The sequence below is a fragment of the Ptychodera flava genome, chromosome 18, assembly GCF_041260155.1.
Source record: "Ptychodera flava strain L36383 chromosome 18, AS_Pfla_20210202, whole genome shotgun sequence".
Lineage (NCBI taxonomy): Eukaryota > Metazoa > Hemichordata > Enteropneusta > Ptychoderidae > Ptychodera > Ptychodera flava.
In genome coordinates this window covers 7601815-7628125 of record NC_091945.1, presented here as the reverse complement: position 1 = coordinate 7628125, position 26311 = coordinate 7601815, and the positions used below count along the sequence as shown (strand labels likewise).

Genomic DNA, 26311 nt, shown 5'->3' with positions numbered 1-26311 from the left:
GAATGAACGTTAGCAGTCTGGAAATGGTCAATCAAACAATTTGGACACAAGCCATTGACAATATGGAACATGTGGACTCCCTTTTGATAAACTAAGCGACTACCAAGTGGAAGCAGGCCCAAAGATTTAAACAAAGGACCAGTCGGTTGGTCCCATTTAGCCCAACAAACTAAACGAATAGCTTGCGTTTGCAACAGAGAACGTTTGTGAAAGTGAGACTGATCCCAATTTCCCCAAACAACCAAATAGTAGTCCAAGGTTGATTCAACATAACATGTATAAAACAATCTCCGTGCCCATAAGGATAAGGGATGACATATACGTCGTAACAAAGCTAATTGACTATATAGTTTACCACACAACGAATTTACATGAGCGCTCCATAAATGATTAATATTCAGAATTATAACCTAGGAGTATTTCGTCGCTAACATTTGACAATGGTTCATTATTTAAAGATAAATCCAGGAATGATTTTGGCAAACGCGATTGTTTCTGATGAGAAGTAATCAACATAGTTTTTGTTTTTGCTGAGTTAACTAGCATCCTGTTCGAATTACACCGAGAGGACAAATGAGCAGGGTCGGCTGTTAAAGCAGACTCAAGCTCGATGAGTGTTTCCTTTGACGTGCGCAAGGTCGAGTCATCTGCATACATGTCAATATTGTTCTGCAAATATAAAGGCAAGTCATTAACAAAAAAAGAAGGAACAAGGGCCCTAATATGGAACCCTGTGGTACCCCGCATAGAACAGACTTGGAACTGCTGGTGGTTCCACGGACATTTACGGTTTATTACGGTCTTGGAGATACGACGTCGTCATTGATGAAAGACAAGTTGTTGATAATGTGTTGTTTACTTGTAAGCAGGCAGAAGAGTTCTGCAGGTTCTTTAATTTACTGCAGCTGTGGAAAGTTGTTGCGTTGTGCAAACTTTCCGCACAGAGAATTCAGCATTAGTTTTGCCAATGCTTGTTGGCCTGGATTTCGGTGAATCTTCGTCTTGTCAAGAAGAATTCCCTCTCTGTCGTAGTACTCACAGATGTATCGATCTTGGTCATCTTCTGTCTAACACCATGAAGGCCAACCACTACTCTCTTGTTTCAACTTTAGGAAAATATTGATGTAATCAGTAAAGAGCCCACCTGAGTGCGATTCTCTGTTGTCCACTTGTCTTTCTCTGTAGTTCCATACCTCAAACACTTTGACGATCTTGTACCCCTTCTCCAGGGCTTTGGCTAACTCAGGTGGTGTCCATTTTCCCACGAAGGACCGTTGTTCGTCATTATGCTCACATGGTGATTGTTGTTTGGTGTCTGCACAACTTCTGCAAAGGGAAAAGATCAGCTTCTTTTCCACTCTAAGGGGGAGTACAGGAAAGTAGATTTTTCGAGGAGGCAGAACTAAACATTTCGTTTGACCGAAGTATAATTGAACAGGGAGTGCAATGTTCTTGGTGCGGACTTCCGGATGTTTGATAGGGTACTTTCAGTACTTGTCGATGTAGGGATAGACGCTTGTGAAATCCACGTTGTTAATTCCTTCATCATCAACACATTCATGGTATAGTCTTATAGTATGGTTCTGCCGCCAAAGAATGCATCTCATGGATGAAGGGGTTCCTGGAGATCAAGTGGATCAAGTGACTTGATGAATTCTTGCAGTTCTTGGTTTTCGTGAATTTCTTTCTTGAAGTCACATTCCCACTTTTTGATTACTCTAAAGCCATGGCAACGTAGAAATCGCATCTTATCTTGGGTACTTTGGTAAAGGTCAGCCATCGTCTTCTCTACTTTAGTGTTGACAATGTCATGGTCTTCATAGCATCGAGGACAGCCATGGTAGTAGCAACCATGCATCTCATATACTGTGTTGCTTTCTTCATCATAACCGACTACCCAATAGCGGTCATTTTTCTTGTCACCTCCATTGTGGACGTGTTGGATGTTGACATCATTCGTAAATGTGATCCTTTTTAACCTGTGCAATGAAATTACAGATTGATTTCTTCGATGGATGTAACCATGGTCTGGAATTATCCCAATGGTAATTTTCTTGTGAATTTTTTTTTACTTAAAACAATGTTGCAGGCTGATGCGATGGTCACACAATGTCTGAACGGGTCTACACCATTCTCTTGTTTGAACATGTCTTGAAATATCAGACAACTTCTCCTCAGGATGTGTACATCACTTCTGCAGTAGTCTTCGAGCTCTTGTCTCAGGTTGAAAGGGCGGTTTTTCAATCTTTCATCTTCATACCACTCTAGGAATTTCTTTCTCTCATGTTGTTTCATTCTATCAGGACTGTAGCATCTGGATCTGGGAGAGGAACGACGTAATCTTGATTCTCTGCTGTGTTGAAGAAATGGGGGAAATAGCCTTTGTGCAGTTCATCCAGCTCAAACATGTCAGGAAGTTGAGCCAAGGCCACAGGTAGGAAATTCTAAGAGTCAATGAACTTGATGTTTAAGTTTGGGCTGAAGATGCGCATGATTTAGGTTCAATTAATGATAACTTCAGGTTGAACGTTGTTTTCATTGCAGTAGTGCAGTATGAATTGTCCATCATAACCTTGCAGATTGTGAGCAATGAAAGTATTGGAAGAGTTTTCTTCCGTGAGTGACCAATCACAAAACTCTGACTTGCTTGGTGTTAGGGCCGTATAACATCTGCTCTGAACATGACTCGGACTGGACAATGCACAAGTTGGGTACATGGACGCCCCCATCTTGGGTACATTCAAAATCAAAGAAGTAGTACTTCATATCTTCTTCTCTGCCTCTTCTTCTCTTTCTTCAGATTCAAAGTCGAATAAGTCAACATCATTGTCATGAATACTATCACTGGTGGACTTCTTCTTTTTCACGTGGTTGGGCTGGATGTAGCATAAATGGTCACTGTCTTGGTACTGTTTACATACTCTGCAGTATTTTTCACCACAATGGTGGTCATTATCTTTCTTTCTCTTTTCCCAATTGATGGTTACACCATGCAACTTGCAGGGACGAATGACTTGGCATGTTGCATATTGAGCCTGAGGACCAGGTGTTTTATGGTTGTTGAAGTATTGTTGACCACGAAAGAAGCGATGACAATCTTTGTAGTAGACCTGATTATCTGTTGCTGGACATACAAATGGAACACAGCAACACTTGCAGAAAACTTCACAAATGTGATCATGCTTGTTTTGGTACCCTTTGTGACAATGGTGACAGTAATAGTTTCACAGTAGAAATGCGGGCATTGATATGATTACATCATAGCGACTGTTATATTGTTATAATGGTACAGGTAGATATTGTGTTCAGCGGTGTCCTTTCGCTGATAAGCAAGTGAACCGGACGTCTAATCCAACAATAACATGGATTCGATACGATGAAAGGATAACTTGTAATTTGTCGAGTTCTTCATGTCCACATGGCCCTGGTGAAATACCTGCTTTGGCAATGAGTTCAGATGCATGTCTTTTCTGCTCTTGTAGTCCCGTTCGCACAGAGTTCTACCTGGATCACTGTTTCGGTTGATGTGGGTTGTTGCTGTCACAATGGCTCGTGCAAAGCATAATGTATCGGTATTAGCGATGGGAATGACACTTCTCATCAGTCGGAGGTGACGGACTATGTTGACAGGTCTCCATCCCCATTTCTTTCCCGTCCTAACAGGCATGTGCACATGAATGAAGATTGAACATTCTCATCTAGGGTGAATTCTTCATAGGACTGCTGTACACGTTCAGTTTCGCCCAACACTCTGTCAACAGTCAGTTCTTGAACAGGGGAAAACGATAACCAGATTTGATAGGGGAGGGATGGAGTTTTAAGTGTAATTCTTACTCTGTCCCCGGGAGAGATGCCATGGGTGAGTCGGCTTATAATGCTCTGAAAGACATCTTGTAGTACTGCCATTACTTGCATGAAACCACGTACCGGTTGGATATCATTTATTCTTATCTCGTAGTTATTAGCTGTAGCTCTGAATTTCTTCACTTGTCCACATTATTATTTTATTAATGAAAGCTTTGCAGCATGTGTATTCCATCCTTCGTGCACAAGCAGATACGGCTTGCTTTCAATCAGGTTCGAACCCACAACATACGGCATCAGTCGCCTAGCGGAAAGGCCACAGAGAAAACCGCTCGGCTAAATCTCCACTCCCAAAAAAGAGTGGTTCAATAGCCGGCTAAGTTGTCACATTTTTCTGACGGAGGCCACTCCTCACGTTGTAGAGTTCATGAAGCACTCACGCACACATTCTCACTATCATACATCGCACATTCAAACTTTATCGAGGCGAAGAAACAAATTTCATCGCTTTAACTGGGCGAACGATAACCTCGGGGACAATTCTGTCCACCAGCAGAGTTACCAACCCAGGATAGAAAATACGGCTTGCTTTCAATCGGTTTGAACCCACAAACATACCGCATCAGTCGCCTAGCGGAGAGGCCACAGAGAGAACCACTCGGCTAAATCTCCACTCCCCAAAAAAGTGGTTCAATAGTCAGCTAAGTTGTCACATTTTTCTGACTGAGACCGCTCCACACGTTGTAGAGTTTTTGAAGCACTCACGCACGCATTCTCACTATCAATACATCGCACATTCAAACTTTATCAAGGCGAAGAAACGAATTTCATCACTTTAACTGAGCGAACGATAACCTCGGGGACAATTCTATCCACCAGCAGAGTTACCAACACAGGATAGAAACACAACATACGTAGTAATATAATAGGCGATACTTGCAGCGCACAGCAAGTAAGAAAAGAATTCGGCGTTTGCCTCGAAAAATCATAAGACCGACAAAGTAATCACTTATTGGCAATATCAAGAAACAATAACAAATACGGGTTTAAAACTTGATATGGCTATTTCACCAAATTTACTTCTCTTGCCGTCTAACATGATCATTCTTTCGGGCCAAGTGACTGCAAACCATGAGGGGGACAACAAGGATGCTGTACAGGGGCAGGATGATGAAGATGTTGCCCCACCCTCTCTCACAGATATTGACATGGCTGACCTGACTGACACTGGTAAGGACTTAAACAAAGCAGACCTGGATGATTTAGCTGCTGCAGAAGATGCTGTCGCAGAGCCCATTCATGAAAATAGCAAATTGGTTTGTCATCTTTAGCCATATTCATTGGATGTATGTACAGTGTACGGTGTTAAAATGTTATGGTCTCCTATCCAACCACATTCAACATGATTATTACTGGATCAACCAATTGTGGCAAAAATAACAGAATATGAAATAATTCTCCTCACTGGACCGTATTTATGGAAATTTCGATATGTTGTTTTCATTTGTCCAATATTCATAAACAACAACACATATAAAATAATTATATTTAAGGATCATAATGTTTTTGTGCTCCCGGTCGCCCTCAATGCTGTGATTGATACTGAGTGTACCTTATTTCAAATCCCAACGTTTGATTGACGGCAACATTTCGGTATGACTAGCACACCTTTGTCAAGCACTGATGATAATAAAAACAAAACAAAGCATCGTGTACTGCGCATGTCTGCATAGCAAATCACAAAAGTCACATGACAACGCTAATTTTGGATGCCTGTTGGCTCATAGTCATTTAGTCCGTTCGGATACATTGTCCCAGCTCTTGAGATCCAAAGACTTTCCAGGTGTTTTGTAGTTTCTGGATCATTGCCACGAACAAGGCAGAGAATTGTAGCTGAAAGAGCATTGTCTATGATGGTATGTTCTGGTATCCTAAAGTGTGGAACGACATGCGGTAATCTGTCGACTTTGTTGGTTCTGATATTTGAACGGTGACCATTAAGTCTCTTGTGAAATGGTTGAGATGTTTTCCCGATATATTGAATTTGACAAGTCCTACAGGTTAGAGCATATATAACTTCGCTTAATTTGTAGTTGACGTCATCCTTAATTTGAAATGAGGCACCTGTTGCTATAGATATGAATATTTCGGTGCTTTGATGACTGAGCAGCAAGAGCATCAAGGCGTGTGACAAGGTTTACAGCCCCAAGTTATTTGGACTGATTTTGCATATCTGAGCCGGTTTTGGTGAAGGATGTTCCCGATTGTTGCTGGTCTGCGAAATGCGATGATGGGTAATTCTGGCATTACTGTTTTCATACGGCTTGATGACTGTAAGATAATATGATTTTCTACACTGATTTGATGAAGGTTTGGTTGACGAGGATCATATGTTGACACCCGGGGTATTTTATCAGAAGGTGTTTTGGGTTTATAGTATAGTAGATCCTGGCGGGATGGTATACTGGCCTTTGTTATCTGTTGTTTGATGGTTTTTGTCCTGTAGACGCAGAGTTTATGTTAGCTGGCGAATTCCGTTAATCTCTCATCACACCATTCTGGTTTACTGTAAATGCGTCGAATTCTAAGTGAACCTGAATAGACAATTGATCTAAATATACGAGGTGGATGGCAACTATTTGGTGGTAAATAAAGATGGGAGCTGGTAGGTTTACTTTATAAGTCAGTTTACAGTCTATTGTCCATGAGGTAGAGTCTTACATCCAGGAATGGGCTAGATGTTTTATTGATCTCTGCTGTGAATTTGATTTTGTCGTGGCGAAGGTTAAGTTGATTGACAAAACAGTAAAGTTCTTTTTCCGTGGAGCTGCCAGGTCATCGATAAAAGGGTCAGTTACTTCAGGACAATTTGATGTCGTAAAATAGTACATATGCATCCACCAACTCATATAAATATTTGCGTAGGATACGGCAAACGGGGTGCCCATTGCTGTACCAGATATCTGTCTATAGTATTGCTTGTTAAAGTCGAAATACTTGTTTGAAGGACAAACATTGCCAGTTTAAGGATGTTGTCTATATTGCTTGAATTTTCATCTGATTTGGTGTATAAGGCTTCTTTCAGGGCACAAATGCCCTCATCAATGTCTATATTTTGATAAAGTGCGATGACATCTAGCGAAAATATGTGTGTACGGGAGAGGAGCGTTGGCGTTAAGTTGATTGACATGTTGAAGAAACTGATTAGTGTCTTTCACGAGTTCAGTGCAATATTTGTTACAGACTTTTGACAACTTCCAATCTATCCAGAGGGACGCTGCTCGTGTTGGAGCTCCGATTTGACTGCAGATGGGGCATCCTGGTGGTAGATCGCCCAAGGTCCCAATTTTATGGATTTTGCCCAAAATATAAAAGTATGCTCCCTTACGAATAGACCACTGCAGAATAGTTTATTTTTTCTTCTGCAGTAAGTTGAAGGATGCTACTAGATCTGTAAGTTTGTTGTGTACTTGTGTTGAATGATCTGATGATACCTCTTCATAAATTTGTTTGTCTGAACGCTTTTTCACGTCACACATATAAAGTAGCTATTATTATCAAGGAACAAAGTCTAAGAGAAGTATACTACAACCCAAGAACTAATTTTCAGGGTGCACAAAAACTGTATGAGGCAGTGTCAAACTTAGGGCTGAAAGTGAAAAACCAGAAAGAGGTATAGGACTGGTTGTAAACACAGACAACTTACACTCTACATATACCCATTCGTAAAAGTAAGCATCCATTGGTGTAATGATTCCGCTCGCAAAAGGCAACAAAAGCATTCAATATATGCTGACTGTAATCGATATATATATATATATACTCAGTACACATGCCGATAAAGTAAAAAACGACAGCTGTAACTCTAAGGGTGATAAAAGACATAATTCATAAAAAGTGGCCTCCAACTAGACACACTGCAGAGAGCTTAGGGGCTGGATTTTCTAACATAAAATGCAGGAATGGCTTGAGGAGTCAGGCATTCATTGGTTTCAAATATACAGTGACAAAAAAGCCAGTGTCGTGGAATGATTCAATTGCATTTAAAAAACCCTAACGTGGAAATACTTCACAAACAAACAGACACATCAGTGGGTAGATCCCCCGTTCTACCACAACTTCTTGAGAACAACAACAACATCTTACAAAATGAAACCCATCGATGAAACAGAGGAAAATGATTGGCAGGCATTTTATACTTTATACGCTCATTAGATGGCGGCCGCATCTGTGGAACGTTCATGTATTCAAGCCGGGAGAACAGGTCCGAATTAGCAGATACAAGGGCATTTTCGAGAAAGGATATTTACCAAACTGGACAGTGGAGAGATTTATAGTTACAAAAGCTATCTACTCAGCTGGACTTGGGCGCGGCCTGTTCATAAGATAAAAGAACTGAATTGAGAGGAAATACTCAGCACTTTCTATGCTAATGTACTGCAGAGTATTGGCAGCAGCACTGGTACCGATGGAGAGCTGTACAATTCTAAGGATGAAAAAAATAAAGGGAAAGAAATGCTTTTTAATATAATGGAAAGGCTATCCAGAAAGTTTCAATAGTTGGGAACCAGAGACATCTAATTCAAGATTCCGAGGTGCAAAGTTGTATGCAAATGAGAACAAGTGTTTCCAAGTGTAGTTAAGCTAAATTAACACTACTACTCAAGTTGACTGAATTGATATATTCATCGCTCTGATTTCGGTGTATTGTCGATCATATGTGTTGTGACAATTGTGTCAACATACGATCAAACGAGACCGTAGAACCGGCGAGGAATGAAAAAGTGTTGCACCCACAGCCAGGTTATTCACGGCATGGGTTTGCTTAGCTCTGCGTGGCAGGGCTGTGTGTTACTGGCGTTATACGACCCCCTGCGTATAACGCTGGTAATAACAGCCCTGCATCGCAGAACTAGGGTTTGCTATCCCGTTTGTCATCTGAGGTAACCTGATGATTCACCGGAACGTAGTGCTTAGTCACACACGTACATTTTTCGAGTTCTTGTCTTAGAGTTTTTTATATAAGGAACACAGGAGCCGAATTGCATTACAAACGCTTGCGATTCAAGTACTGTACAAAGATGTTTCATTAATTAAGCAATAAAGCACACCCAGAGACGGTATACCACGAGATTTTGACCAGTTCACGACATATATGCACCAGCGACAGCGAGTGTACATATGAAGTGAACTGGTCAAAATCTCGTGGTATACTGTCGTTGGGTGTGATTTATTGCTATTATATCATAACAGTATATTAAAATTTGGTGTAGAACGTAAAAAACGGATTTTTACTCAAGCTGAGAACTCTCGCGTATGCCAGCCGTGGTATATTGACAATATACCATGGTTCTTTTCGCGTCTCGCAGATCGCAGTATTTGCATGATCAATATACTGGTATGACATAATTTATGATATTGCATCAGCAGCCAGTTAGGTATCATACGGATAGAGGGTCACACTATGAGATCAAGCTTGTTCTCACGGGACGCAGCTATGCCGATCGCGTATGTTTTACGTTCGGATAGTGCATACACTGAAGAAACATTTGTAAACAGTAAAATGGTGTACATTATGTATCGATGATCATTTTTTTAACCGGTGATTATATTTTTTTTAACTGCACTTGAGTGTGTGTTTATAGTTTCCTTATTACACTCATGGAGCTAGTAGCGGTTACCGTTTTTGGGTTCATGCTAAACTGGAGTATAAAAACTCCGGTGTGTGCATAGTGAATATTTAACTTTTCAAATTATTGCATAACTTTCATAAAGTCACAAATTTGATACTCATTTTCATTTTGAAGATCTGAAACTCCACTCTACAATTACTTTTTAGAGTTCAGGGAGATCAATCGAATGGGACCCTGTAAATTTCAGGTTCAGGGAGAAGGCAGGCATGTAATGAACAGAGGTCGCTTTTATTACCCGTGTCCCGGTACAGTAGCTGATAGTTTATGAAAATTCTCTCAAAAGTAAAAAATATTATAGTAACAATGGCCCATATTCTCCTATATGTTACGCTAATGATAATGAAGGAGTAAGGGGTGGCCGATTTGATTTATGGGGGTAGCTGGAGGATTTTAAAAATAAATTGTTGTCGGCCATTGTTTAGGAAAAAAATGTCTTGCCCCTTGGCAGGGAAACAAAATTGCTTCGAGGAAGCCTGTAAAACAAGCCGTGAATAAGCTGTGTATTTCGTCAGTGGTCTTTTCAGCAGCTACCAACGGCTGTTCAAAGGGAAGTTCACTGAGAATGATTGTTACATAAGTGCAAGATTGGTTATGTAGAGGGGATATGTTCCCCTAAAAGAATGCGATGCGATTGGGATATTATGCTACGAATCATGCAATAGGATTACTCATATTGGAAATTAGGTTTTATATTTTGATACGAAACCAGTTTTGTACATCAGCATTATAACTTATGCAACCTGGAACGAAACAATAGCCCATGACAACTGTGAACTACAAATTGCAGAGGCCAAAATGTTACTAAAAGATGAAGAAGAAATTGAGTAATCAAACAGGCAAACATCAACCAAGCATCACTTTTTACGATGACCATGAATTATGTTTTCAACCGATACTGAAGATAATACAATTTTTATCCAAATACGCATAACCTGGCGCAAACGTGAAATTTGTAATTAGTGATATAACTGTAAAATTATGTCACCAAATATATACTGAGCCCTGCTACAGACATTGATCTGATAAATATCTAATTGTTGCGTGAAGCACTGAGTAGTGTCAAGTAAATTAGGGGTTAATTTGCATATTTCATGAATTACGTTATTAGTGACCTAACACTACAATTACAGCTTACATGTGATGAAACATACTACAGATGTTGATCTCATAGATATCTAACTGTCCCATGAAGCATTGAGCAATGTCAAGTTAATAAACAGCTCCTAAAATACTGTATGAAAGCTGATAAACTTGCGACCGATATTGACAGATATCTGATAGTTCGGTGAAGCAATTAGACGCGTCAAGTTCACTTATGGCTCTTTGCATATATTATAAAGTTTGTAACTGGAATAAACATATACTGAAAAATATTGACAAGAGTCCTGTCAATGAATTGCTGAACTACGGTGATTTTATTGAAAGTTGCTGAAGGTGTTTCATCTGGTTTAAACTGTACTTACTGTTTCTTTCCTACTTAAAATCCAAATAACGGCAGTCCAAGAAATTAAGCATCTTTACTTCAGCTGATTACATATTTGTATAATTTATGACCCTTTGAATTAATCTATGATCAATATTGGTTAATAATGTTAATCTCAACACTTTCATATGGCAAACATGTGGCAACAATTTAAATTTACAGACAATTGCAATATAAACTAAAACACGTTAGCATTTTCAGTTCATATCTGAATCATGTTTGTTGACGCAAACAATATACAACACAATTTACTTAAACAGGTCATAGTTTTACAGTTGGATTATTTTTGACCATCTGAGAAAAATAAATGAGTGAATCAGACCAGGGGACAATGGGCAGCAGGACAAGCATTTCAACGGCCATGGGGTGAAGAAGTCCTCTTAACTAATACCTTTACCTGAAAATGGTATTAAAATTTATTATGAAGTGTCTCTGTATATGCTGAAGACTCACGCTTTCTGTTGATTTTGCATAAAGACAGTAGCTGCTTGTTTGGAGGTTAATTTGTACCTGTTGCCAAACCCCTTCTTCTACCTAAATCGTTCAATATGGCGATAATGTGTAAATATTTCCTTTATTTTCTAAGGTTTCTAATTTGACAAATACCATTGTTGATTCAGTTGCAAGGGTTTCAGAATCTCTGCTGCAGACAATGTTGCCAGGACAACCAACTGTGAAAATGTCACGAAATGGATTGAATTTTCAGCTGGAAAGAACAACAAAGTACCGGTTGTCAAATAAATCTTTGATATACTGTCGGAATTTTTGTTCTTTCTTCTGCTTAAACGATGTTAAGCCATAGAAATCACTTATCAATTAAAATGAAAGTAGTGTTTTTTTCTTGTTTCTTTTTATCATTGAAAAAAGGGCCATCACTGATTAGTCTTGCTTGAAAATTCCTTCGAGTTGTGGAATTAGCCCTATTTTGCCTAATAAAATTTAATACAAATGTCTAAATACCTTGCATTCTCAGAGTTTGGTTCATACTACCTTAGTATTGCTATCATATAAGTTTTCCCAAAGCAAATCAAATGGTAAATGGTGTTTGATTAGGAGGCATCCCCACAGCACTGACAAGACTTTTGGATGTCAGGACAGTTCTCACCTCCCTGCCTATCTCCCGATTGGAAACTTTCGGGGATACGCTAGTGTTTTTGATGTTTTGGATTGAGGACGCTACATGTTGAGCGACCAGCAATGGCAGATCGTCTCTATACAATTTCCTTCTTTCTTTTCAGCAACTACAAGTTTCTGTGACAAGAAGTGTTCTCTGCTCTATGCTACTTTACTTTCTCCTTATCTATGGTACAACAACAAAAGACGGCGTAAACCGAAATCGATATTCCCATGAACAACTTCTGCCAGTTCGTTGGCGGGTTAGGACCCGCCACAATTGTCTCAAGGGCTGCACGATATATTACAACAAAGAAAAAGTTATAGACCACCTCCTGCACCGAACACGTCGTAGAAAGCGAGGAAGGGTGGAACTTCTTCTTCATAAACATAAACATAATTGTCTTTGTAAATGTAAAATAGTGTGAAGAAATGCATGTGCCAGAACAAATCTGAAAAAAGGGACATCGAACTATTGTATGTACTACTTTGTCAGAGAGTTTCCACAGATATTTGTGATAGTTTTATACATACCACTTTATATCGGCTGATACGTTTGAGCATCGGTCATACCGGAGGTTGTCGATCGATATAAAAACTTGCCCTCGGATTAGTCAAAGATAGTGTTAGAGGATTTTAACACGAGTTCGCTGACAATCAGCTTGTGACTTATCACCAATATGTGACCTGTGTCACTCGTATAGAAAATACACTGAATCTTTTTTAATCGAATACCACTTTACCTGTCAGGGAACAGTCACGGAGCAGTGCTGATCAAAATACAGTATATCTCATATCTACCTACAAACAAAAACTGAAACAAAATCAACCACAAACGAGACCAGTGCAAAATTGGTCAAAACATTCAATCGAGCTTATAAGAGACAGAAATAAAACCTATTACATTCTTGAACTGCTCTCGAATAAAAACCACTCAAATCATTTTTCGTGCATTTAAAAGATGTAAAGCTTTTTCAGTTTGAAGTAGTAGACAATTCGCCGAATTAAAGATATCCTTCTGCAAACTTTTGCTAATCGTAGGACCTATGTGTTAGGCAATCGGCATAAATAGATCGGCCGTCGCATCTCATTACTTTAGAAACACTCAAGACTATACTTTATAGTATATATTTACCCAGTAGTGTGGTGAACAAGGGTAGAAAAAAATTAACATCACACTAAAAGAACCGAAACAGAGCAAACTACTGTTAAAGACTTTTATTTAAATGAAACAATGTTATACCTTCGTACATGAGCAATTTTGACATGGCGTAATTTAAATCTATTATTATTATTATTATTATTATCAAGTAATAGCCACTTAGCCTTCAAGGAAACTAGTATTTGAAGAACGCACATGCCGGGAAAAATATCGAAAATGGATCAAAATTCAACAATATAAGGGTCACCCACAGTAATATCAAAACACAGTTATTTTTAAACGTCTACTAGAATAACAATAAAAGTATTAATATACACAAAACAAACACCAAATCGTGTATTGTATTGTATTGTATTGTATTGTATTGTATTGTATTGTATTGTATTGTATTGTATTGTATTGTATTGTATTGTATTGTACTGTCGTGCATTGTAGTGCATTGTATTGTATTGTATTGTAGTGCATTGTATTGTATAGTATTGTATTGTATTGTATTGTATTGTATTGTATTGTATTGTATTGTATTGTATTGTATTGTATTGTATTGTATTGTGTTGTATTGTATTGTACTGTATTGAATTGTATTGAAATTTATTTTACTGTAATGCATTGCTTTTCATTCTATTCTATCCTATTCTATTCTATTCTATTATATTCTATTCTATTCTATTCTTTTCTTTTCTCTTCTATTCTCTTCAATGTATTTTATTCTATTGCATTGCTTTGCATTGCTATGGTTTGCATCGAATTTTATCGCATCGTTGATTACACAATATGTATATAGTTGGTTCTACAGAAAATGTGTCACCATAGTCGTAAGTTTTGAATAGTTTTATTCTAAGACAAATTAGAAAGTCAATAATATACCACAAAATCGATGTACGTATAGTTAAAGCGGTGAACTCGGGGGTATAAGTATAGGTACCAGCTAACTAAGCCTTCTTTGATAATTGTATAACAGCCTAGCATAAATTCTGCTGTCTATCCATATGACAAAGGAGCAATGTGCAACCCCATATACTAGCATACGACCAGAAATACCTGAGAAAATATGCATGCCAATGTCTTATTTAGGTAACTATTCTGTGTTTCATCCTGCAAGGTCGAACAGTAGTAGCTGGTATTTGTTATGTCAGAAATGCGCTAAATTTTTGATTTTGTGTTTAAAATGCTGGTATAAACAGTATATTAAATGGTAGGTTATGAAAAAATGTATGTTGGAATAAAAAGGAAATCATTAGTTTGCTGTTTGCTACATTATCCTCTTTTACAAACTCCTTCCCCTCCGACGCTTACGGCATTTTGATTTGGCCTTGTCTCCGTTGCTTTCTCTGCTCATTTCTGCCGTACACTTCCAGCTGCATACAACTATTAATAATACCACCACTACCGCAGCCGGGACACTTATAATGTAAAACATTATTTCTGGTCCTGTAAAAAGGGAGGAGAGACATAAATTAACATACTGGTGATGTTGACATTGTCCTCAATTCTGAGTTCAGTAGAAGATTGAAGAAAAATTCTTGGTCACACAGAAGGCCATGTTTACAAGTTGTAGATATGTTTAAGCAGTGATATACATATTATACAAATAACACATGGACACGTTCAAGAACACTGGCCAGTCATGGCTTTGTTTTAACAATTAATATGTAATTATCTGAATGATTGCTTAATGTTAATTGTTTTATGAAATGGCGGTTAATTTGTAAAAACTGCCTTGTGTTTGCCATTAACTAGACTGTTGAGTCTTGAATTATGATCGGTACAGCTTTATACTTAGTGTGGTGTTAAGTTCAGTCGAGTAATTCGCCAGTGAGGGAGTGATTTGATGTCAAAATCGTTTACCTTGACCCGGAATTTTATCTCTTTTTACTTGAAGCCTGTTGATAGGAATTGATGTTCCTTGGACAATCGTTCAGCTGTGTTTTCCTTTATTAATTTAGAGCTCCGGCCCTTGTTCAGTGATCAGGATTATCATAAGCATACCATAGTTAAAGGGGAAATAGCATATTTCAATTAACTACCACCAGCAGAGCTGAAATAAAAATTCAAATATACCAGATTCTGATGACGCATGTGTTCGTGTTGTTCCAATATACGCAAAGGTGCTTTCCACGTTAGCATCTATCATGCCATGGTCTGAAGACTTTAACACCTTATCGATCGTATTTTTGTTTTCGTCTGAAATGTTAAACAAAAATTCAAATTTTAACCCAATGAACTCATTATGACATATTGTTGTTAGTAAAATTGTTAGCACTGGAACAACAATGTTATTATATTAGGTTAAATTAATTAATGACTCGAATAGTGCTAGCAGCTTTCGTGGGTAAAGTAATCTCACGTATTTTACAAAAGCTGAATTGGAGTAAGTTATAAAGGAATTAACCAGATCAATGGCTTTTTGTCGAGATTGAGTTGATTTTGAAAGTAATTACAATCACCAACTTAAGCAATATTTTCAAATGTCTTTCGTAACGAAATTACAATAATCATCGAATTTAACAATATTACGTAAAACATTTTCAATTAAAAAAAATATCCTTTTATCGGAACAAGTAATTAAGACTGAAAATTCTCCTGTAGTTTGAAGGGATATTGTCATCTGACTTATGAAGGAGTCCAACAATTGCTTCAGGAAAGCAAATTAAAATTATAGGAAGCATTGCTCAAAATTTGATAATTTATACACCTCGGGCACTATCGATAGAAATTTTGTAATTTGAAACGTTATTAATGGGTTCAGGAAGTGCACATGCTTTGTTTAGCTTAAGTGTGACAGATCAAGTAAAACAAGTGTCGAGGGTCATTGCAATCGTGTTTAGAAAAAACAACTTTTTGATAAAAACTATAGATAGTTAAGGGAAAGCAACTCCGCACATCGTTCACAATGATACTGTAGTTTGAGTTGAATAGCATCTTTCAATTAACTTCAACTTGCACAGCTGAAATAAAAATTCACATATACTAGATTTTGATGACCCCTTTGTTGGTTTCTTTCCGATATTAGCAAATGTGCTTTCCACTGAAACATCTATCATGCCATGGTCTGAAGGCTGCAACACCTCATTGGTCTGTATTTCTTTCTCGCCTGAAATGGAAATCAAAAAACAATTTTCAGTCAAATAACTCAATACTCCTATGGTTGCTTTTAACAATATTTTATTCTTTTCTATATTTCTGTATGTAACTTGTTATTGTTCACTTTATATAAGGCGCTCTGTCGTATCTGCCATTGTTGGCAGTAATGGTGCAAAGTTGATCGTAAAAGGTACAGTCATGTTATGACTCGAATAATGCTCGCAGCTTGTTGGTAAAACAGTGTAATGTCTTTCACTAAAGACAAATTTGTGTATGTTAGAAAGATTGACCTGATCTTAGACTTTCTTGAGCTTGCTTTCGTGTAGAAGGTATACACAACGACAAATAAAAGCAACTTAACTTTATCAACAGTTGTTGTTCCGAGTCAACAATGTTAGGTGAAACATTCTACAAAGAGGCAGTTATAAAACTTTAATCATTGAAACAGGGAAGACCGATAATCTAAGGGTCATTGTCACCTAATTTTTCTGCAGGAGTGCAACAATTGGTTCAGGACAGGTAGTGTGAAGAATACAATCAGAGAGAGACAGTTGAAATAAATAATCATAAAGAGAATGCTCAAAACTTGGCAAATATCCTTCATAAAGATTCACCTCTGACCCCATCAATAGGAGCTTTGTCATTGGATATATCGTTAAAAAAGTTCGGAAGATCCGATAGAACAGGTGTTGAGGAACACTGCAATCCAGTTTGGAAAAGATACAACTTTTTGATAAAAATGGGCGATTACTTGTTGCACTTCATGTCTGTCTTCATTTATTGTTGGTTACCACATCTCTTCATACCTAGTTAAGATGATTCTGAAACCAAATTTAGATGTGGACTGCTATCGGAGCACATGCATTCTGTTGGTTTGTTATGGTCCTCTCTATGTAGAATATGCTTCTCTGTTTTGAAATTTCTTACTTATTTAGAACTTAAGACGTTCTTCAGGGATCAGGATTAGAACAAGTATTCAAAAATTCGAGAGAAAATAGTATCTTCCCATTGGCTACCACCAAAATGGCTGAAATCAAGGTCACAAATACCAGATTTTGATGACGCATTTGTTGGTGTGTTTCCGATATTAGCAAAGCTGCTTTCCATGTAAGCATCTATCATGCCACTGTATGACAACTGCAACAACTCCGTGGTCGTGATTTCTTTCTTGCCTCAAATGTAAATTAAAAACTTAATTTCAAATCAAATAACTCAATATTACCATGCTTGCTTGTTAAAATGTTTTCCTTTTCTGCATTTCTATATGGAACTTGTGATTGTTCCCTTAGTAAAAGACGCTCTTTTGCATCAGTCATTGTTGGCAGTGATGTCACAAAGTTGATCGTAAAGGTACAATTATACAATGAATCCAATGATGGTAAAACAGTCTAATGAAATTCACTGAAGCCGAATTTGTGTAAGTTTAAAAACCGATCAACCTGATCTTAGACTTTTCTCGAGCTTGAATATCTTTAGAAAGTAATTTTATCAAAAGTACGTTGTTCCGAATTAACAATATTAGGTAAAACATTCTTCAAAGAGGCAGTTGGAAAATGTTATCAACGGAACAAGGAAGATTGATAACTTGAGGGATATTGTCAACTGATTTTGAAGGAGTGCAACAATAGCTTCAGGACAGGTAGTATGAAGAATACCCTTAGAGAGTAACCGTTGAAGTTAATGATCATGAAAAGAATGCTCAAAACTTGCCCAAAATCCTGTATAAAGATTCACCTCGGAGAGCATCGATAGGAGTTTTGTCATATGATATAACTTGACAAAATGACTGATATACGTTCAATATATTGACGTACATGGAACACAATATTAATTATATACTTAACATATATCTTTATTTAATGTAACATTTCGATACGTTAATATGTGTAGTGTATATCTATGCAGATCAAGAGTATACGTAATGCAGGTCTTTGCACACCAAGTTTTCCTGTGCTTATGCATTTGATTAGTGTACGTACGTGTATACGTAACGTATTTGACAAATGTAAAGAATCAGTATATGTGTATATATTGTTGTATATCAAAGATTTTGCCCAGTCTATATTGTAAATGGGTTCGGAAGATCCATTAGAACAGATTTAGAGGATCGATAGATCGGGTTAAGGAGAGATGCGATTTTTTATAACAATGGTGGATTTCTTTTCGTATTTCACTGTTTTCTTTTACTGTTGAATATTAAGTCTATGCTGATCTAGCAAAAATTGATCTTGAAACTCAGCACAGTTTTTTGTGCAACAATTTTAACAGAAGGCAGATATCTTCTTCTTCAAGAGAAAATTCATCTTCTCTGTAGCAAGAAAATTGTCTGGTGAACAAACTCCACTGGACTAATTAATGTACAAATACTGTTAAAAAATATTTACAAATGTTTTTATGAAGTTGTTTACATCTTTAACTTATTGCCTTTTCCAGATACATACCACATCAAGTTTTCTAAAACGTTGTAGGTTCATATCTCGCCTTATCCCCCAAACAGCGGTGAAAAACCGCCGTTTACCGGATTACAGCCAAAGTTGAGAACGAGTTAATAAACAAGATGAACCTCCCGGGGAGAGAAATTTTGTCATGAACACCCTGATAACGTAAAAATATGGTCACACGTGACGATGGCTATGTTGTTAGTACTTTGTCATGATTGACATGTTCAATGTAATGCACGGCACGCGTCACAGAATGATTGTATATTCTACGCGTGTCGACAAAGGAAACCAGGTGTGAACTGAATGTGCTCACGTGTTTCACAAAAGGTTCATTAGCAGTAGTACGCTTCACAGAACAATCTGATATCTGTTGTATCATTACATGTAGACGGTTTCATCTGCGTTCGCACGGTACTCTCAGAGTTAAATCATTAACTACAAAACTTTATTTAATATACAAATGAGCTGCTTAATAACTTGAAACTGCTCAATGCTGTATGGGATAATTTGATATCTATCAAATCTACATACGTAGTACGTTTCATCAAATTTTTTGAGTAATATATCACTAATAAAAATGTTCATTAAATAGGCAAATGAACCCTCAATTAACTTAACACGTCCCAATGCTTCTCAGTACAATTAGATATCTATTACATCAAATCTCTAGCACATTTCATCAAATTTAATGCTGTAATTTTTGAGTAATTATGCTGATTATAAGGTTCATTAAATAGGCAAATGACCCCTTAATTAACTTGACACTGCCCAATGCTTCTCAGTACAATAAGTCGGGTCGGAAGGTGGGGTTAATTCCCATGCACCCCATGGATGTATTTTTTTAACCTACATTTTTGTAATCCTAAGGGTCTATATTTAATGAACTTTGATGTTCCCAGAATCAAATAGTGTCCCATGGGGTTCATTTGGCGCCATCTTTGCTGCCATCTTGGCCGCCATCTTGGATTTCAACAATGGGGTAGGGGTCACTTATTTACCGCTCGACGGAAACAGAAACAATAAAATACTATAAACGTTACATTTTTAGAAAGCCAAGATCATGGCCTTTTCATTGATATATAACTTAATAGGGATAAATTAATATTCGAACGTCGATTAGACTTTATATCGGCCATTCACCGTAAATCGGCTAAATTTCACACCCAATAATTAAGTTCCCGTTCCTCCAAACAATTTTTCATAAAGTATTTATATATTTTTTGGAAGAACTCAGTGCAATAAACAAGAAAAACAACATTAAAAGTATGTGTCTTTAGGTTTAGTGGGTGCATGAGCTTGTTTTCTTATCACGCGTTATGCCATATATCCGTGTGTAACATAAGGGGTAGGGGTAATGTTTCCCTTTCTGTTTCGAATCATGAATGATGAAACCATAAAAATGTTACATTTTTTGAAAGTGCGGCATCAGACCTTTCTAAAAATATATAGATTTATGTGGAAAAGTTGCATATTTAAAAGTTACAAAGCTTAAACCTTTCGGTTTGTGTCGATTTTAAGTGATTTTTTAAGAACGAAATTACAACATGTGGGGTAGGGGTAATGTTTCCCTTTCTGCCTCGTACCATGAATTATGAAACCATATAAATGTTTAATTGTTTGAAAGCTCTGAAATAGGACTTTCCAAACATGTATAGTTTTATTAGGAAAAGACCATATTTTAAAGTTACAAAGCTTGTGCCTTTCAGTTTGTGTCAATTTTAAATGATTATTTTAACAAAATTATGATATAAAGGGTCGGGGTAATGTTTCCCGTTCTGCCTTGAATCATGAATTATGATACCATATAAATGCTATACTGTTTGAAAGCTCTGAAATAAGCCTTTCAAAACATGTATAGTTTTATTTGGAAAAGTTGCATATTTGAAAGTTACAAAGCTTAAGCCTTTCAGTTTGTGTCAATTTTAAGTGATTTTTTGAACAATATGCACAAAACAGTTAGTGCGTTGGCCAGGTATCGAAATCATCCCCTCTAAGGCCTAGATATAAGCTTTTCACTTTTTTGATAATTATTCGACTTTAGACGGCGCCAATATTCCGTATGTACATGGCGGTCAGTAGCCGAATCATTCACGTAATGAACGTTGATATGGCCTGAAACTTGGGTAAATTCATTCAAGCAAACTCTAGTTTGATTAAGTTGATAGTTTTCCTTTCTTTTTTATTTCGAGTATTTGTCATGGCATGACTGAAACGAACCTGGAAACGTAGGCTGTACGTATCTATATTAGTCCGAGCCTGAGCGTGATCTGAGAGCAAACAGATCCGCAGATAATGCGAACGATCGCAACCGTTACCAACAGACTCATTATGCAGAGTCATGCCCCCAAAACGCCCAACCAAACTTGGCACTAATCATGATCCCAGTCCATTTCGAGCCGGGCTTTAAGGGAAGTGCGGTGGCCTTTGACAGACCCTTTGGTTTGGTTTTGTACCGTACTATAGGAAGAAAACCCGACCTATCATCGTTGCTGTAAATGTTTGGGTTGTTTTTAGCCTCTTTTTTGCCTATTTGAAGAATCGTCTTTGCAGCCTTCCATCCTGCGTTCTGTGTATAGAGTGTCTTCGATCGCTCTCTTAAGTTTGTGATGTACAACTGCCTTGAGTCCCCGTGCTTTATTGGGTGTAGAGGTAAATAGTTAGAGATCAGGGTGATACATAGGTTGCCGCAGTGTCTTTCCAGGTGTTGCCACTTTTGAAGGAATTCAACACTCGGTATTTGGGCCTTGTAAGTATTCTTTAAGGTGTACCTGTAGGCTACGCGGTACTGAATAGGGGCCACTTAGGTTTCAACACATTCGATACTCTTGGCTTTCGCTTATACCCCGTTGTATGAGTAACTGGGATCGGAAATGGGAAAGGCTTAATTAATATCCATCTTTGCTAATATTAATTCTCGTTTGGCTTACAGATGGCCACCTCTACTTGTTTCGGTGAAAATTTGACTTAAGTTTCAATTCGACAAAACATTGAGTATGACTTTCTTCTGTGTATTATTTAGGCCTATGAAAAATATGAAAATTGCATACATGTTGTTGTCAAATATCTAAAATCTTAGATTGTAAGAGATAGGCTTAGGCTTCCCTGTAATCATACAAATGAGTTAAATGGGAATTTATTGGAGTAGATTACAGTAATCAAAGAGAATGGTTGACACTATAGAAAGACTTATCTCGGACTGCGGGGACCTAACTATAAAAGAACTGCTCAGAATACTTGCCCGATGTATTGACTGTTCATGTATAGTACAGGCAGTACTGTACAACATGGAATGTAAAACATACAAATCAAAGAAGTGGCAAATTTTCTCAACTTTTCACAAAGTTTATATTCCATCATTACTATCAGGATAAGGATTTTCCCAATCTATAAATAAGCTATTACTTGATTACACCTTGATTCAGCATGACTAATATTTTGCATTTGCCACGCATCCAGCCATGCCCGTCCCTGGGATCGCCAACAATGCCTTTAACGAAGCTTTTGAACGCTTTTTGTGAATTTTGTAAGAATGTCCTCTCTGTGGTGAAGCCGTTGTCTAGCTCGCTTGACTCTGATGATTATGTTGACTTATTTTTTATCAGGTGCTGGTGGCTGATTTAGCTCGAAATTTAGATCAATCTAGTGTCTGTGATTCGATCATGCTGGTGGGAATGGTATTTTGAAGCATTGACCCTAAAACGTCCGTTTGTAGGGTCTTTGCTTCAAAGACGTCAGGGTCTAACATTGGTTAAATGTCATCCATGATAAGAAACTAATGATAGATTCACTCACAAGGCATTTTAAACATCGAGGTGTCAATGGGAATATAAGCCTTTTAGTCATTTTCTGAGGTTTGTCTCGCCTTCTTATTGCTTGGTGTAGAGAGTGTTTGTTCGCCTTCTGTTTACTATTTAGTTGCGTAATTTGAATGCGTTCTGTGACATTTGGCTTTTCGGGTTTTAGTTCCAGAATTATTTTGCTATTGAATTTTAGTACCCAGTCGAAAATGTAATCCTCATTGGGAGTATATAGTGTTCTGCGTTGTAAAATAATTTCGAAAAATTTGTTATGATCTCTTGTTTTCTGGTAAGGAAGGTAAAGTGTTGTCGATCGATCTTATCTTAGTATGGAGAAGCTATATTGTGGATTAATGGTGATTGGTTTTGAGCGATAAAAGACTCTCATGTGTTCCCGTGTGGTATTAAAAGTAACACTATTAATAGTGATCTCTGATTTGCCCAGACGGTGACGTGACTGTGCATATTTTTACGATATACTGTAAAGTTGGCCATTCCTATCTCCAAAGTGGGTTTCTTTCACATTGTTTTTATTTTCATCACAATTTTCAATATACTGATATAATATAGCGATAAACAACCCCTATAAGTTGGGTACACCACTCGAGCTCGGTTTTGACCATTTCACTCCTTATACACACGACTGAAGTTCGTGCGTATATGTCGTTTACCGGTCGAAACCGTGTGGTATCCTTTTAAAGTGGTGCTTTATTGCTTATATATCTCTCGCGATACAATTAAAGAAAAGGGTTTGATTGTTGCTGCTCTCATATCAACTTAGCATGACGACTATGACATCCAATTTAGTGTTTGTGGGTTTCGAATATATAATTTTTGACATATTATAGCTGTTAACTTTCTTTCCCTAATTTGAGCTATTGAAATGAGTAAAACGTCTTTTATTAACCACCATTTTAACTTTTAAGTGCTATTTAATGCCTATAGAGTATTTTTCTATGTTCCTTTTAACAAGTAAATGTCAGTAAAGTAACACAAACTTTTGAGTTTAGGCATTATCACTGCATAATTTTTGAGTTTACCCCATCAAGCCATATCTTGTAGGAAAAACAACTGTGTTAGTGTTTCAGAGATATGATATTTATGTGGCTTCCTTATTCGCTACGTTTGGTAGGAGAGGAAACATTACCCATACCCCTATCCCTTAAATGCATATTATAGAGAAATGTACGGCATATCATATATTAGGAAAACAATCGACACACCCCATAAGTCTCATGAAGATACACTCTTTTAATGTTTTTTACTTCTCTATTGCATTAAGTTCTTTTAAATGATATATAAATACCTTGTAAAAATTGTTTGGACGAACATGAACTTAATTATTGGGTTTGAAATTAAGCAAATTTTACAATTTACATTTCATGTCCGATATAAAATATAATCGATGTTTGAATATCGATTTATCCCCATTTAGTTGTATACCAATGGTAAGGGGATTATCTGGGCTTTCTAAGAATGTATTGTTTATGCTACTTTTTTGTTTTTGTTTCCGACTAGCGGTAAATATGTTACCCCTAACCCATTCCTATTTTACTACTGAGGGCGTGACAGCCCTTCACAAACAAGTCGTTACACTCTCACACACCATCAGTTAAATGGAAAATAAGCAGATGATGACAGCTGAGAATACTAGCTAACAGAAAATCACAGTGGGTAAAATGCCTTAGAGGGGACGATTTCGATACCTGGCCAACGGACTAACTGTTTTGTGCATATTGTTCAAAAAATCACTTAAAATTGACACAAACTAAAAGGCTTAAGCTTTGTAACTTTCAAATATGCAACTTTCCCCAATAAAACTATACATGTTTGAAAAGGCCTATTTCAGAGCTTTCAAACAGTATAATATTTATATGGTTTCAAAATTTATGGTTCAAGGCAGAACGGGAAACATTACCCCTACCCCTTATATTATAATTTTGTTTAAAAAATCACTTAAAATGGACACAAACTGAAAGGCATAAGCTTTGTAACTTTAAAATATGGACTTTTCCCAATAAAACTATACATGTTTGGAAAGGCCTATTTCAGAGCTTTCAAACAGTATAACATTTATATGTTATACTCCGATAGTATGCAATCTATATATGGAACACTTTGAATCTATAGCTCTGACAACAGCTCCCAATCCACCGTCGTGGTGGTATCGATATGTTGATGACACTCACACAAAGTTAGAGCGGAAATTTGCTGATGAATTTACGCATCATATCAACAACTCGGACCAACACATAAAGTTCACAACGGAGGAGGAGCACGATAACGCATTGGCGTTCTTGGATGTTGAGACAATCAGGCGCCCAGATGGCCAGATAAAAACCAAGGTATTTAGGAAATCAACACACACTGACCAATACTTACATTTCACCTCAAATCACCCCCTGGTTCATAAAATGGGGGTAGTCAGAACCCTCCATCACCGAGCAGATCTCATCTGTAGCGATCCAAATGATAGGCTGGAGGAGAAAACCCACATCAACAATACCCTTCATCACTCAGGTTATCCATCCTGGGCAATTAAGCAGGCAACCCGTACCAGAAAGAAGGCCCACACTAACTCAGTACAGAGGAATGGAAATCAAAAGAAGGTGCACGTAACTGCTCCATACATCAAAAACCTAACAGAAATATTGCAGCACACTTTCAGAACATATGGTGTGCAGTTACACGCTAGGCCCTTTAACACCATCAGACAACTACTGGTATGCCCGAAGGATCCCACACCATCGAAAGACGTATGTGGTCCTATTTATCACATCCGATGTGAGGGTTGTGGAGATAATGAATGCAAAATGGACTATATCGGAGAAACAGAACGATCCTTGCAAGCCCGAGTGAAAGAACATCGGCGTCCAAGCTGCGTCACTTCAGAGGTTTCTAAACATATTCACAATGATTCCCCGGGTCATAATTTCATGGTAGAAAATGTGAAAATCTTGGATCGGGAGCCAGATTGGTTCAAGAGAGGTATTAAGGAAGCGATGTACATAAGAACACATAAACCAACGCTGAATCGGGATGGCGGACGGTATCAACTTCCCCGAATCCGGGATAATATTAAGATCACGCATGCGCAGTGGTGCTAATCAACACCATTGATAAAGACGGCTGGATAGTTGTCGAAAGCTCTGGATAGAGAAATAATTCTCCTGTGCAGTACAAAGTATTTAGCTACAAGAACATTTATATGGTTTCATAATTCATGGTTCGAGGCAGAAAGGGAAACATTACCCCTACCGCATATGATGTAATTTCTTTCTTAAAAAGTCACTTAAAACTGACACAAACTGAAAAGCATAAGCTTTTTAACTTTAAAATATGGATTTTTCCCAATATAACTATACATGTTTGGAAAGTCCTATTTCAGAGCTTTCAAACAGTATAACATTTATATGGTTTCATAATTCATGGTTCGAGGCAGAAAGGGAAACATTACCCCTACCCAATATGTTGTAATTTCGTTCTTAAAAAATCACTTAAAATCGACACAAACCGAAAGGTTTAAGCTTTGTAACTTTTAAATGTGCAACTTTTCCACATAAATCTATATATTTTTAGAAAGGTCTGATGCCGCACTTTCAAAAAATGTAACATTTTTATGGTTTCATCATTCATGATTCGAAACAGAAAAGGAAACATTACCCCTACCCCTTATGTTACACACGGATATATGGCATACCGCGTAATAAGAAAACAAGCTCATGCACCCACTA

General features: G+C 37.5%; 1 protein-coding gene across 1 annotated transcript; it reads left to right on the top strand.

Moving 5' to 3' along the window:
- The first annotated feature begins 24685 nt into the window (after positions 1-24685).
- On the top strand, positions 24686-25684 carry LOC139117905 (uncharacterized). Its single transcript, XM_070681141.1, has one exon. The coding sequence runs from the start codon at positions 24686-24688 to the stop codon at positions 25682-25684; it is 999 nt and encodes a 332-aa protein (XP_070537242.1).
- Positions 25685-26311: the final 627 nt, after the last annotated feature.

Coding starts and splice junctions, on each gene's coding strand:
- LOC139117905 (XM_070681141.1), top strand. CDS start 24,686: ATGGAACACTTTGAATCTATAGCTCTGACAACAGCTCCCAATCCACCG.